Genomic DNA, 14,497 nt, shown 5'->3' on the forward strand with positions numbered 1-14,497 from the left:
GACCGCAACACCATCCTTAGAGCGGATTGTTTTCACCCCTCCAGCTTGATCAAAAATATACCATTTGGGCAATTCCAAAGGCTGCGGCGCATCTGTGACAGGAAAGAGGATTTTGAGGAAAAGGCATGTGATATGCATCAAAGGTTCCAACAACGGGGCTACCAACCCAGCCTTCTTGATCAATCCCTCACCAAAACCAAAGCAACTATTGTCAACACATGATCAGAACCAAGCACTTCACAGATACAAGTGGATTCAGGTACCAGCTAAAGTCTTTTTCCAACTGCAACACCACATATGTTGTTTACAGGCTGGAATGTGGATGTGGTTGCTTCTATGTGGGACGCACTAAGCGTAGACTGAGGGACAGATTCGCAGAGCATGTTTATGCCATCAGAACATCCAATGACCAATATCCTATGGCTAAGCATTACCAACAGGCCGGCCATAGCAGCCCCAGTTCTTTAAAAGTGGTCCACTGCTCTCGCAGAGGAGGGGACAGGCTCAAACTGCTCCTACAAAGGGAAACATTTTGGATTTTTAAACTCAATGCCATGGTTTCCCCTGGGTTAAATGAAGAAATTGATTATTCTCCATTTCTGTAATTTTTGTATGGCCATACAGCTGTTTTTAATTTTGTTTTGACATTGTTTTCAATCATATCTGTATATTGTGGTGTTTGGTTTTATTGTACATAATTGGTGTTTCATGGTACATATTTACCTGTATAACCCATGTTGACCACTAGGGTAGTCACCTCCACCCATTGATTATGATGTCACTTCCACTCATTGTCTTCATAAGTGAAATGTTTGTACCAGTACTCCATGTGCCCTGAGGAAGGTCAGAAGACCGCAACGCGTCGGCATAGCCACTCCTAATAAAGGCTTTTTAATTTGTTCTACAATAAGAGTGCCTTGGTTCCCCTTTTTTCTTAGTTGTTTACTAATTTCAGTTGCACCACGCCAATCTTTTGCCAATTAGCTAGTAAATACTCAGTTTTGGTAACTGTTTTTTGTTTCTCTACTGTAACATAACCAGGTACATGGTACATTAATAATAATAATTACAATTTACAATACAAATACAACAATTGGGGGTCCCTCAAAAAAAATTTGGGAGCGCTGCGCGCGCACAAGACCAACCACCAAGCCCTCATTCTGACCCAGGAAAAACCCTGGTATGTACTGTATAACATGATAACCATCTATGAGCAATGCACTATATAAGATGATGACCAAGGGTCTTTCTGCTTCTGACCAAGGGGCTGTGTCCTGTTGATGGGGCCCAATTTTCTTTTAGAGTCTGTAGGCTGTTTATTAAGATTTCATATTTTGTGTTGTTTTATAAAATGTTCATTATTTTAATTTCTTGTGCTGGTTTATTATGAACAACATGTAAAATTGCAGGAAACTAGCACAAATAATTGGGTGGGAGAGAGGGGCTGCCAAAACGTGCACAGTTTTGGGTCGCTCCACCGCCAAATCTCACTCCAAACTTTTGGTGAAACTTGGCAGCCCTGATCATATTCGTAATAATAATAATAATAATCATATTCATAATAATGTTTTTACTGTTGGAGCATTTCAGGGGAAATGTATCAGTCATGCCTGTCTCTTTAACTAGGGTTGAACACTGCAGCTTCCAACATGAAACACCTTAATGATGAACCCCTTTTATAAACCCCAAACCATGTCAGTCAGACAGCAACACACAGAGAACACTGAGCATTGGTATTAACACCTACTGGCCACTGCTGGTATTAACATCTACTGGCCACTGCTGGTATTAACACCTACTGTCCACTGCTGGTATTAACATCTACTGGCCACTGCTGGTATTAACATCTACTGGTCACTGCTGGTATTAACACCTACTGGCCACTGCTGGTATTAACATCTACTGGCCACTGCTGGTATTAACATCTACTGGCCACTGCTGGTATTAACATCTACTGGCCACTGCTGGTATTAACATCTACTGGCCACTGCTGGTATTAACATCTACTGGCCACTGCTGGTATTAACACCTACTGGTCACTGCTGGTATTAACATCTACTGGCCACTGCTGGTATTAACACCTACTGGTCACTGCTGGTATTAACATCTACTGGTCACTGCTGGTATTAACACCTACTGGTCACTGCTGGTATTAACACCTACTGGTCACTGCTGGTATTAACACCTACTGGTCACTGCTGGTATTAACATCTACTGGCCACTGCTGGTATTAACACCTACTGGTCACTGCTGGTATTAACACCTACTGGTCACTGCTGGTATTAACACCTACTGGTCACTGCTGGTATTAACATCTACTGGTCACTGCTGGTATTAACACCTACTGGTCACTGCTGGTATTAACACCTACTGGTCACTGCTGGTATTAACATCTACTGGTCACTGCTGGTATTAACACCTACTGGTCACTGCTGGTATTAACACCTACTGGTCACTGCTGGTATTAACACCTACTGGCCACTGCTGGTATTAACATCTACTGGTCACTGCTGGTATTAACACCTACTGGTCACTGCTGGTATTAACACCTACTGGTCACTGCTGGTATTAACACCTACTGGCCACTGCTGGTATTAACATCTACTGGCCACTGCTGGTATTAACACCTACTGGCCACTGCTGGTATTAACATCTACTGGCCACTGCTGGTATTAACACCTACTGGTCACTGCTGGTATTAACACCTACTGGCCACTGCTGGTATTAACATCTACTGGTCACTGCTGGAATTAACACCTACTGGTCACTGCTGGTATTAACACCTACTGGTCACTGCTGGTATTAACACCTACTGGTCACTGCTGGTATTAACATCTACTGGCCACTGCTGGTATTAACACCTACTGGTCACTGCTGGTATTAACATATACTGGTCACTGCTGGTATTAACACCTACTGGTCACTGCTGGTATTAACACCTACTGGTCACTGCTGGTATTAACACCTACTGGTCACTGCTGGTATTAACACCTACTGGTCACTGCTGGTATTAACATCTACTGGTCACTGCTGGTATTAACATCTACTGGTCACTGCTGGTATTAACACCTACTGGTCACTGCTGGTATTAACATCTACTGGTCACTGCTGGTATTAACACCTACTGGTCACTGCTGGTATTAACACCTACTGGTCACTGCTGGTATTAACACCTACTGGTCACTGCTGGTATTAACACCTACTGGCCACTGCTGGTATTAACATCTACTGGCCACTGCTGGTATTAACACCTACTGGCCACTGCTGGTATTAACACCTACTGGTCACTGCTGGTATTAACATCTACTGGTCACTGCTGGTATTACCACCAGTGTCATTACTGGGGCATTGAGGGGCTCGGCACCACGGCAAGGCCAGACTAGTGAGATGCGTTTCTGACTATCAGGTGATTCACATGCAGAGTAAATCCTTCATCTTGACATCATCATCATCATGAAGCCTAACAGGTTCAGGTTCAGACAGGCTGAAGTAAAACAACGTCTCTGCTCTTCTGCTGAGCTCAGCTGATGTCCTGCTGCTCTCCAACACACCTGGAGAACTACGCTGCTACTTCACAAACGCAGCAGACCAGAGACGGAGAGGAGAGAAATGGGTAATTTCTCCCAGCAACTTTCCTGTGACTATTAGGGATGTAACGATGCATCGCCATGCGGTTCATTATCGATACAAATCGGTGAAATGAAAAACGAATCGCGATGCTCTTTTAACCCTTAAAAACAGCATGAACAAGCGTTGGAATATTACCGTAATTCCTAAACTATATATGCTAATACATGTAGTATTAATATATACTACATATTAATATTATATTGAAAGCTGAAGTCATCCTGGAAAAAGGGGCCAAAGCATTTACTCCTATGACATTTTCTGACATCTCATTTTGTTAAAAAAATTGTGAGAAAATCGTATTGTGAATCGTGTGGTCAGAGCGCCTTTTACAGGTGGAATGTTGTATTACACATCCCTGTTGCTGTTAAAAGAAATCATGTGACTATTCTAATCTCCCTGCCAGACCGACACAGCAGCACGCGCACGTCATGCGGAAGTGGGCGTGGTTTCGTCTAAACTCCGTTACGATTCGGGGAGGTTCCAGCTCTGCATTTCCAGTTCGTAAATTCGCTCTGGAACTCTGATCAGCACTTGCGGAGTGCCTCTTGTCCAATCAAATGACTCGGTCGCTTTATGACGTTGAACCCAGTGTGCGCTCCGGCGCTGTCAGAGCGAGTTTAAGAACGCAGCCCATATTGGTATGAGGAGTCAGGAGGAGATTGTGGAAACACTGGGAGACGTGAGGAAGTTGAGCGGGTCGATCTTAACAACTTTATAAACTTCCATCAACGATGAATATTGTATGAGCGCAGGTAAGCATGGCCTCTAGTATCTATATGAAACGCAGGCAGCTGTAAACCAAGGTAGATTTGAGTATAGAACCAACCAACGTCTAGATTCTTCAATAGGTGACGGGTTCTATCCAGTAACGTGCAGTGAGGTCATTGGCTGGGTAGGCAGTGAGCTATTTAAAAAAATCATGCGAGTAACGCAGCAGCCAGACTTCAAATGGCATAGCGCATACTATAAAGACAATCAAATAGCCCTTATATCTTTTAACGCAGGCTCAAAACTCACTTCTTCAAGAAGTAGGCCTACTACTATAGGCTATTATACTACTATACTATATATACTATATACTATACTACTACTATAGGCTATTCGGTCGTCTGAATGAGACAGACGACGAGGGAGAGAGAGAGAGCGAGAAGACAGGCAGCGCTGTCCGGGAATGAGTTTGGTGTCAGCGCACCACAACCACCATCACATTATAACATGCACAAAGCCAATGGGAGGGGGGCACTTACTTTATTTGTAAATGAAGTCCATCCGTCTATCCTTCTGGACGAAGATGCTGATCACTTTGTTATAGAAGTCCTCCTTGTCTGGTGCATTCATTAGTTTCATGAGTCTCTCCTTTTCAATGGAAATCAGAGCCAAAGATGAAAGCCTACAATCCACAGAAGCGGTTGTAGCAGGTATAGTTAAGACCAGCTTCAATAGCTTTGTGGCCTGAGGTACTGTCTCCTGCAGGTCATTGTCCCTCAAAAATGTAAGCAGTTGTACAGGTGACATTCCCTGGACCATTTTGTGAACAGTATAATCCCACCAAATCAGATTTTAATCTAACTAGATCAAAGTATTTTGCGTATTTGGACAGACTTTCCAATTTGTCACAGTCAAAATTAACTGACATCTCCGCAAATTTCTTGCTGTCAACGAGGCCAAGGAAAGCAAGCTCATTCATATTGTGAAACCGGGCCTTCATTTGTACAGTGATGTTGTCAAGAACACTGTAAAACAGTCTCCTCCTCTCATCTCTGGGGGATCTGCTGTGGCGAGAATTGTCTTCCGAAAGATTCAGTTCATTGCATTTCTGTTCAAAACGATCATATAAACTATCAAACTGTTCGCGCTGATTGTTCAACGCACACATGGTGTCTCTGACGCGCACACAACAGCAGAGGAATGCCGCTACGGCAAGCCAAACAAGCCAAACGCAAACTGTCAATCATGCTGTCAGACAGTCAGAAGCAGCGTGGCACGGTGCCTCAACGTCCATCAATGAAGACAATGTGAGAACAGACTACGCATGCGCAAACCTACGAAACCGTTGGTCTATCACTTCGCATAGCACAGAAGCACAAGCACAGTCTGCCTCTCGCACACACAGGTGCCTCTCGCCAGCAATCAGCAATCAGCTAGCTTTGGGAGCAAACTCTCCTGGTGCCAGGGCATGCATTCTATTTTTAAAACAACACATTTTACATCATTTATTTTTATTTTAACAACATTTTAACAGATTAAAGTTAAGAATAATTAGTAAAATAAAAAATATATATATATATTTTTGAGATAACAAAATAATAAAAAAATATTTAAAAAAGACTGATATTCTTTTTCTTTCTTAAATGCCTGGGTGAGGCACTGCCTACCCTGCCTCACCTGACTGCACGCCACTGGTTCTATCTCCATTTTTGAGTGTTTTACATAATCTGATCCATTAGATGTTTATTAATGCCTGTGTGGTGTTATTTTTAAGTAATTAATAAAATACAAAGGTTCCATCTCACAGAACATCCAAGATCGCGATACGTTGCAAGTCTCGTCCATGTCTTGTCCATGTCAGTGTATGACATCTTAGTTTGTTTATCGTTTACTGTTTGTTTTATAGCAAATCAGTGCGCTGTCTGCTTAATCGTTCAGTTGTGTGTAGTACATGAAGTTAATCTGCTGATAAACAGGATTTACAATCGTTACCAGTGGCGGCTGGTGCAAAAAAAATTGGGTGGGGCACAGCAGTGTTTTTTTCAGCAGCGATTTTTTTCGTGCAACAATGTTTATTTAAAAAAAAAACTTTTACAAATCGCAACTAGGAAGTGAAGGTGGGGAACTAGGAAGGCTTAAGCCTAGTCCTGGACTAAATCACACTTTCAATGTAAAATCTCCATTGAAGATGCTTTTTAGTCCAGGATTAGGCTTAAGCCTTGTCTGTGAAACTGGCCCATCAAGTGCTAAACGACATCATATGCGCCTTTGACTCCAAGCACTACTGTGTAGCTGTATTTATTGACCTGGCTAAGGCCTTTGACTCCGTGGACCACTGCATCCTGCTTGACAGACTCAAGGATGTTGGACTCACAGAGGAATGCCTGGCATGGTTTAACAACTACTTCTCTGGTCGTGTGCAGTCTGTGAGAGCTGAAGGCCTGCTGTCTGACCCAATGTCCCTGTCCATGGGTGTCCCCCAGGGCTCCATTCTGGGTCCAACACTATTTAATATTTTTATAAATAACATTGCTCACGCGGCTGGAAACTCTAACATCCATCTGTACGCTGACGACACCATTCTTTACACGTCTGGCCCCTCTCTGAACACCGCCCTGACCGATCTCCAACACAGCTTTAATAGCATCCAATATGCCTTCTCCAACCTCCATCTTCTCCTAAACACAGATAAAACTAAATGCATGATCTTCAATCGGACCCTACCCCAAGCCTCCTGTCCCCCAAAAATCACCTCACTGGATGGGTCAGTACTAGAATTTGTCAACACATACAAATATCTAGGTATCTGGCTTGATAGTTCACTCTCCTTCCAAACCCACATCAATAACCTACTCACTAAAGTCAGAACAAGAATTGGTTTCCTGTACCGCAACAAAGCCTCCTTCACCCACTCTGCAAAACACACTCTGGTAAAAATGACCATCCTGCCAATTCTGGACTATGGAGATATCATTTACAGGATTGCCCCCAAAAACCTTCTCAATAAACTGGACGTCATCCATCACACTGCCATCCGCTTTGTCACCGGTGCCCCTTTCAATACACATCACTGCAACCTGTACTCCCAAGTCAACTGGCCATCACTCCACACCAGGCGACTGACCCACTGGTATCAGTTCATCTATAAATCCATCATCGGCAAATCCCCCCCTACCTCTGCTTACTACTGAACTTCTCATCCAGCACACGCAATCTCCGCTCCAACAAATATATCACTCTGGTCCCCCCCAAAGTCCGCACCTCCTTTGGCCGTCATTCTTTTCAGTTTGCTGCCCCCACTGACTGGAATGCGTTGCAGTTGTCATTAAAACTCACCACTTTTATAGCATTACCCACTTTTAAACACTCACTTTCAGATGTTGTCTCGGATCACTGCACTTGCTTTTAAGATAACTTCCCCCTGCTGTAATGTATAGATATTTTTGATACTTGTGTATTGCACTCATGTTTTATATTGTATATATCGTGTTTTGTATCGTATATACTGTGTTGTGTTCTGTGTACTGACTTGCCTCTGTTCTGCCAATTGGCCAGATCGTCGTTGCAAATGAGAATTGGTTCTCAACCGACCTATCTGGTTAAATAAAGGTTAAATAAAAATAAAATTAAAAAGAACATAATGGAATGTAAAAACGTTGACGCTCAATATCTCTGAACTACCCTAAACGGAGATAGAACCTTATGATTCTAAACGGAGTTAGAACCTTATCATTCTAAACAGAGATAGAACCTTATAATTCTAAACGGAGATAGAACCTTATGATTCTAAACGGAGATAGAACCTTATCATTCTAAACGGAGATAGAACCTTATCATTCTAAACTCACAAATAGTTGTATTTTATTTCGTGCTTCGCTTCCTCTTTTCTCTGGTCTGTCGCCCTGCTCAATACAAGGGTTTTTTGGTATTGAACTGTTCAGTCATTTCTACATTCTAGACCAACATATATAGATATCTATACTGTACAGTTAAATGAAGAGACTTCAGATATCGCTGCCCAGATCATGTTGGATATCTTCAGTTGAGGTTCATGTTGAACACCGCTAACCTGCCCAGCGTCGCAGGAGTCACTGCAGAGTAGCAGACAACTATCTACTTATTACTATCTATAATAATATTAATAATATTAATAATATATAATAATACTATCTAGTTATTACTATCTATAATAATATATAATAATATTATCTACTTATTACTATCTATAATAATATTAATAATATATAATAATATTATCTAGTTATTGTCATTAGTTACATTTAGATTGACATTGTTGGCATTTTGCAGATGCCTTTATCCAAAGCGACAACAAACTACGTAATTCCATATGTGTTCTTTCATAGTGTTGATGTCTTCAGTATTAATAACTTTTATTTGTATAGCACTTTTCCTGCAAACGTTGCAATTACAATGTAGAAAATGATCAAATAAAATAATGAAAAATTACACCCCCCCCCCCCCCCACACACACACACACACACACACACACACACACACACACACACACACACACACACTTATGGCCTTTTTCACATGACCCTATCACATTTTTCAAAGATTTAAATTTCAGGTCGAGGGAGTAGAGTTAAGTGTCTGATTAGGTTTTTAGTGTTTTTTTATATATATACCGTATTTTCCGGACTATAAGTCGCGGTTTTTTTCATACTTTGGCTGGTCCTGCGACTTATAGTCAGGTGCGACTTATATATCAATAATTCATAATCTCTGACTGACATGAACTGACATACGGTAATCTCTGACTGACATGAACCAAGGAGTAACTTCCGCTAGCGCCTCATACACGATAGAATAGCCATTATACTTGACAATGTGGACATTAAACACGACAATGTGGACATTAAACATGATGTTATGGACCTTATACACAATGTTATGGACGTTATAAACGATATTAAAGTCATTTATTCCTTCCAGAGACTGTTCTATGTTGCTAAGTTACCCCCGCGAGGCTATTTTGCTACTTCCGCTAGCGCCACATACGCGCTAGAATAGCCATTATACTCGACAATGTGGACATTACACACGACAATGTGGACATTAAACATGATATTATGGACCTTATACACGATATTATGAACGTTATACACGATATTAAAGTCATTTATTACCTTTCAGAGGCTGTTCAATGTTGCATTGTTTGTAGGCCGCCCTTCATCCTAACTACTTCCGTTTTTCACCAAGCTATCTTTGTCATGGCCTTATACACGATAAATAGTCGTTACACTCGACAATGTGGACATTAAGCACTATATTATGAACGTTATACACGCTATTATGAACGTTATACACGATATTAAAGTCATTTATTACCTTTCAGAGGCTGTTCCATCCTGTTTGCTTGCTCCCGCGACGCCATTTTGCTAACCTTCGTTAGCAACGCGCTAGCTAGCCCTGGCTTTACACTCGATAATTTAAGTATTTCTAACCTTTCAGAAGAAGTTTTAACGTGAATTATGTCCTTCCTGGGCTTACAAATCCTCTCATGTCTCTTCACAGTGCCAGACTAGAGTCAAGCTCAACAGGGTCTTCTTTCCCCGCTGATTCCGCCAAGCCCGTTCCCTTGAACCATGCGACTTATAGTCCAGTGCGACTTATATGTGTTTTTTTCCCTCTTCATGACCCATTTTTGGCCTGCTGCGACTTATACTCGGGTGCGACTTATAGTCCGGAAAATACGGTAATATTTTATTATATTAGTATTGTGTTGTATTTGGAGTATTTGTGAAATATGCTCTTCATTGTTTATGCTTCCTTTGTTTCCACTGCACAGATCGATCCACCTCACGGCCCAGCTACCATGTCTGACCCCAGGTCCACACGGGCCCCTGGTTCTGGTTCTGGTTCTGGTTCTGGCTGGGATTCTCCAGCCCAGGAAAGCCCACACGGCCACTGGATGGTGAAATATGGTGAAGATGGGGAGGATGAAGATGATGGTGAGGTTGATGAAGATGGTGAGGATGATGAAGATGGTGAGGAAGATGAGGATGATGAGGATGGTGAGTTCATGTTATGTATTTGGCGAAGGCCAGACCAGATTAATGAGTAGATCAAAGGGGCTGGCAGATATTCAGGGTGTAGGGTTAGGGGTCGGATATTCAGGGTGTAGGGTTAGGGGTCAGATATTCAGGGTGTAGGGTTAGGGGTCAGATATTCAGGGTGTAGGGTCAAAGCATCAAACATGTATTTACATGTATATTATATGGAGAGTATATATGGCTGTTACAGCCCCATATAGAGTCTAGGGTAGTGGTCACCAACCCGTAGATCTTTGAGACTTTCCCTGTAGATCAGGGGTGGCCAACCCGCGGCGGCTCTTTGGCTGTCTGTGTGCGGCTCTTCAATCCATTCATTAAAAGTGTTGGTGTAGCGCTCTCTCTGACAGGCCGCGTTCGTAAATTCGCCGGAGCGCACACTGGGTTTAACGTCATAATGGAACCAAGTAATTTGATTGGACAAGAGACGTGGAGGCACCAACGTTCTCAGAGCGAATTTACGAACGCGGCCTCTGTCTTGCTGCACGCTGCTGTAACCCGATACTTTTTTTTCAAGGATCATCTCGAGTCACTAACAGTGTTGCCAGATTGGATTGATTTTTCAGCCCAACCAGAGTCTAAAAACCCACCCAGAGTGATCATAAGTAGCTCGATTGGGCTGGAATCGGCCAAATCAGGCAACACTGTTCCCTAATTGTCCGTTCTGAGGAGAAGCTGTCACGTAACACTGCTTTTTGACAGTTCATTTATTGACAAATTACAGATAACAACAACAAAATAAAAATGTCAGGGAAGAAATGTACAGCTAAACGCAAGTATGGAGATGAGCACAGGAAGTTTTTAGCCGAGTGGGAGAGTGAATATTTCTTTGTGGAGCGCAATGGAAAGCCATTCTGCCTGATATGCCAAACATCGTTGGCACATTACAAAGCTTCCAATCTCCAGCGCCATTTCAGCACAACGCATGCTAACATTGACCAGGAGTTTCCAAAAGACACCGAACTTCGCAATGGTAAATTAAACAGCTTGAAAAGCCAGACACAAACACAGACCAAGTTGTTCCAAAGATTGGTTAAGCAATCAGAGACAGTGACACTTGCGTCCTATCAAGTGGCCTGGAACATTGCACGTGCTAAAAAGCCATACAATGAAGGAGAGTTTATTAAGAAATGCATCACTGATGTGATGGAAATATTTTTTCCAAATGAAACACTGAAAAAGATGGCCTCAGACATCCAACTGTCACGCCACACCATTGAACACAGAATATCGGACATAAACAGTGCCATTGAAACAGAATTACATTCTGATCTTCAGAATTGTGAATATTTCAGTGTTGCATTGGATGAGTCTTGTCGTGATATACAAGACATACCACAGTTGGCAATATTTGCACGGTCAGTTTCAAAAGACTGTGATCAAAGAAGAGCTCCTTGATATTCAACCTCTGAAGGACAGGCCCCGTGGCATAGATGTGAAAAAAAACATGACTGACGTGTTTGCAAAAGCAAATCTGCCTATCCAGAAACTGACAGCAATAGCCACGGATGGAGCACCCTCAATGGTTGGATCTGTAAACGGGCTAGTGGGGCTCTGTAAAGCTGACAACACTTTTCCAGAGTTTTGGAATTTCCACTGCATCATTCATCGGGAGCAGCTTGTGTGTCTAAAACCCTGAATTTAGACCACGTCATGAAGCCTGTGATGGAAATCGTCAATTATATCCGCACACATGCTCTTAACCACAGGCAATTCAAAAATCTGATTGCTGAACTTGACCAAGACCTTCCCAGGGACCTGCCACTTCACTGCACTGTGAGGTGGCTTTCTAAAGGCAAAGTGCTGTCTTGCTTCCTTGAGCTGTTGGATGCTGTGAGGCTGTTCATGGAGGATAAGAACAAGGACTATCCGCAGCTGTCAGACCCCCAGTGGATTTTGGATTTGTCTTTTTTGGTGGATTAGGTTCTACTTTATAAAATGATATAATTGTAAATATGTTTGTCAATGTTAATAATATGAGAAAGTACACATTAGTTTTACTTTTGTTTTGATGTGAAAAGTGATGCTGCATAAGATGACTGCACTTAGCACTGACTGAGAAAGTACACATTACAGTTCTACTTTATAAAATGCTAATTGTAAATATTTTTGTCAATGTTAATAAGTAAGAATAATAATTAAGTCAGTCAAGTGTCAAAATGTCAAGAATGTCAATTTGTTAACGTTGGCTAATGTTACTATGAACAAAATTATTTTATCATACATTCCTCCATTCCATGCCTTTATTTTTTTGTGTTGTAATGAAATGACATAATCAAACTTTGAATTGAATTTCAGTTATGTACAATTCTTAAAGCAAGACAGCTGCCTGATATGCTTGATACAGTCTTTTTGTTGTTGTTGCTGCATCAATTTTAATGTTGGACCAATGCATTGCATCTAATTAAAATACAGGCAAATAAACGTCATTAAGCTGAAAGTACTATCTTGGCTGTCTTTTTCTCTCAACGCTTCAATAGGTAGATCTTGCCTTCACCAAGGCCGAGGTCAGGGATCTTGGGCTTAAAAAGGTTGGTGACCACTGGTCTAGGAGTATATATGGCTGTTACAGCCCCATATAGAGTCTAGGGGATATGGGGGGTATATATGGCTGTTACAGCCCCATATAGAGTCTAGGGGATATGGGGAGTATATATGGCTGTTACAGCCCCATATAGAGTCTAGGGGATATGGGGAGTATATATGGCTGTTACAGCCCCATATAGAGTCTAGGGGATATGGGGGGTATATATGGCTGTTACAGCCCCATATAGAGTCTAGGGGATATGGGGGGTATATATGGCTATTACAGCCCCATATAGAGTCTAGGGGATATGGGGAGTATATATGGCTGTTACAGCCCCACATAGAGTCTAGGGGATATGGGGAGTATATATGGCTGTTACAGCCCCACATAGAGTCTATGGGATATGGGGAGTATATATGGCTGTTACAGCCCCACATAGAGTCTAGGGGATATGGGGGGTATATATGGCTGTTACAGCCCCACATAGAGTCTAGGGGATATGGGGGGTATATATGGCTGTTACAGCCCCATATAGAGTCTAGGGGATATGGGGAGTATATATGGCTGTTACAGCCCCATATAGAGTCTAGGGGATATGGGGGGTATATATGGCTGTTACAGCCCCATATAGAGTCTAGGGGATATGGGGGGTATATATGGCTGTTACAGCCCCATATAGAGTCTAGGGGATATGGGGAGTATATATGGCTGTTACAGCCCCATATAGAGTCTAGGGGATATGGGGGGTATATATGGCTGTTACAGCCCCATATAGAGTCTAGGGGATATGGGGGGTATATATGGCTGTTACAGCCCCACATAGAGTCTAGGGCAGGCCTATTCAATTAGCGGCCCGGGGGCCGCATGCGGCCCAGACGTGACCCCCGATTGGCCCAGCCATAAAAGCAGAGAAAAACGTATTTCGCAAGTGTTCAGAAATTCATGCAGAAATGTCTACTATAGTAGCCTACAGAACGTGAATATAACACTCTAAACAAACTAAGCGGGGAGCTTAAAATAACAATGGACAACGTGATGGCTACAATTACTTTTATTCGCTCCACTTCGAGCCTCCAACATTATTATTATTATTAACTTATTCCGCAAGCTGCTGTCAGAAATGTCTGCTGAGCACCACGATCTGCTTTTGCATAACGACGTCAGGTGGCTGTCCAAAGGCAAGGCACTGGAGCGTTTCTGTGATCTCAGAGAGGAGATTACAACTTTCCTCCGCAGCAGCAAGCAAACGAAGGCAGAAACACACTTGAATCGCATACTGGACGACAACTTCATGGCTGATGTCTGCTTTCTGAGCGACATATTCAAACAACACCTGAATGACCTAAATGTGGGGCTACAAGGCAGAGACAAAACTGTGATTTATCTTGTGGAACAGACGCGCGCGTTTCAAATCAAACTGGACCTTTTCGCGGCCGACTTCTGCACCGGCAGAATGCTGCATTTTCCGACGCTCCGCAAATGCGTCTCATCCCCGGCACACATCACAGATGTGATGACTGATTTCATTGCGAGGTTGAAAGAGAACTTTGCTGGTCGA

General features: G+C 42.5%; 1 protein-coding gene across 1 annotated transcript in view; it reads left to right on the forward strand.

Moving 5' to 3' along the window:
• Positions 1–4,272: 4,272 nt before the first annotated feature.
• The window catches only part of LOC308168993 (uncharacterized protein), a gene marked incomplete at its 3' end in the record, with an annotated part of 89,122 nt that continues 78,897 nt past the window's right edge, over positions 4,273–14,497 (forward strand). The window contains exons 1-2 of the mRNA XM_080543631.1: positions 4,273–4,382; positions 10,151–10,376. Of these exons, the coding sequence (XP_080399757.1) occupies positions 10,178–10,376 (199 nt within the window). The 5' untranslated portion in view covers positions 4,273–4,382; positions 10,151–10,177. The remainder of the gene's footprint in view (positions 4,383–10,150; positions 10,377–14,497) is intronic.

The sequence above is a fragment of the Nansenia antarctica genome, assembly GCF_963989245.1.
Source record: "Nansenia antarctica genome assembly, chromosome: 12".
In the NCBI taxonomy this organism is placed as follows: domain Eukaryota; kingdom Metazoa; phylum Chordata; class Actinopteri; order Argentiniformes; family Microstomatidae; genus Nansenia; species Nansenia antarctica.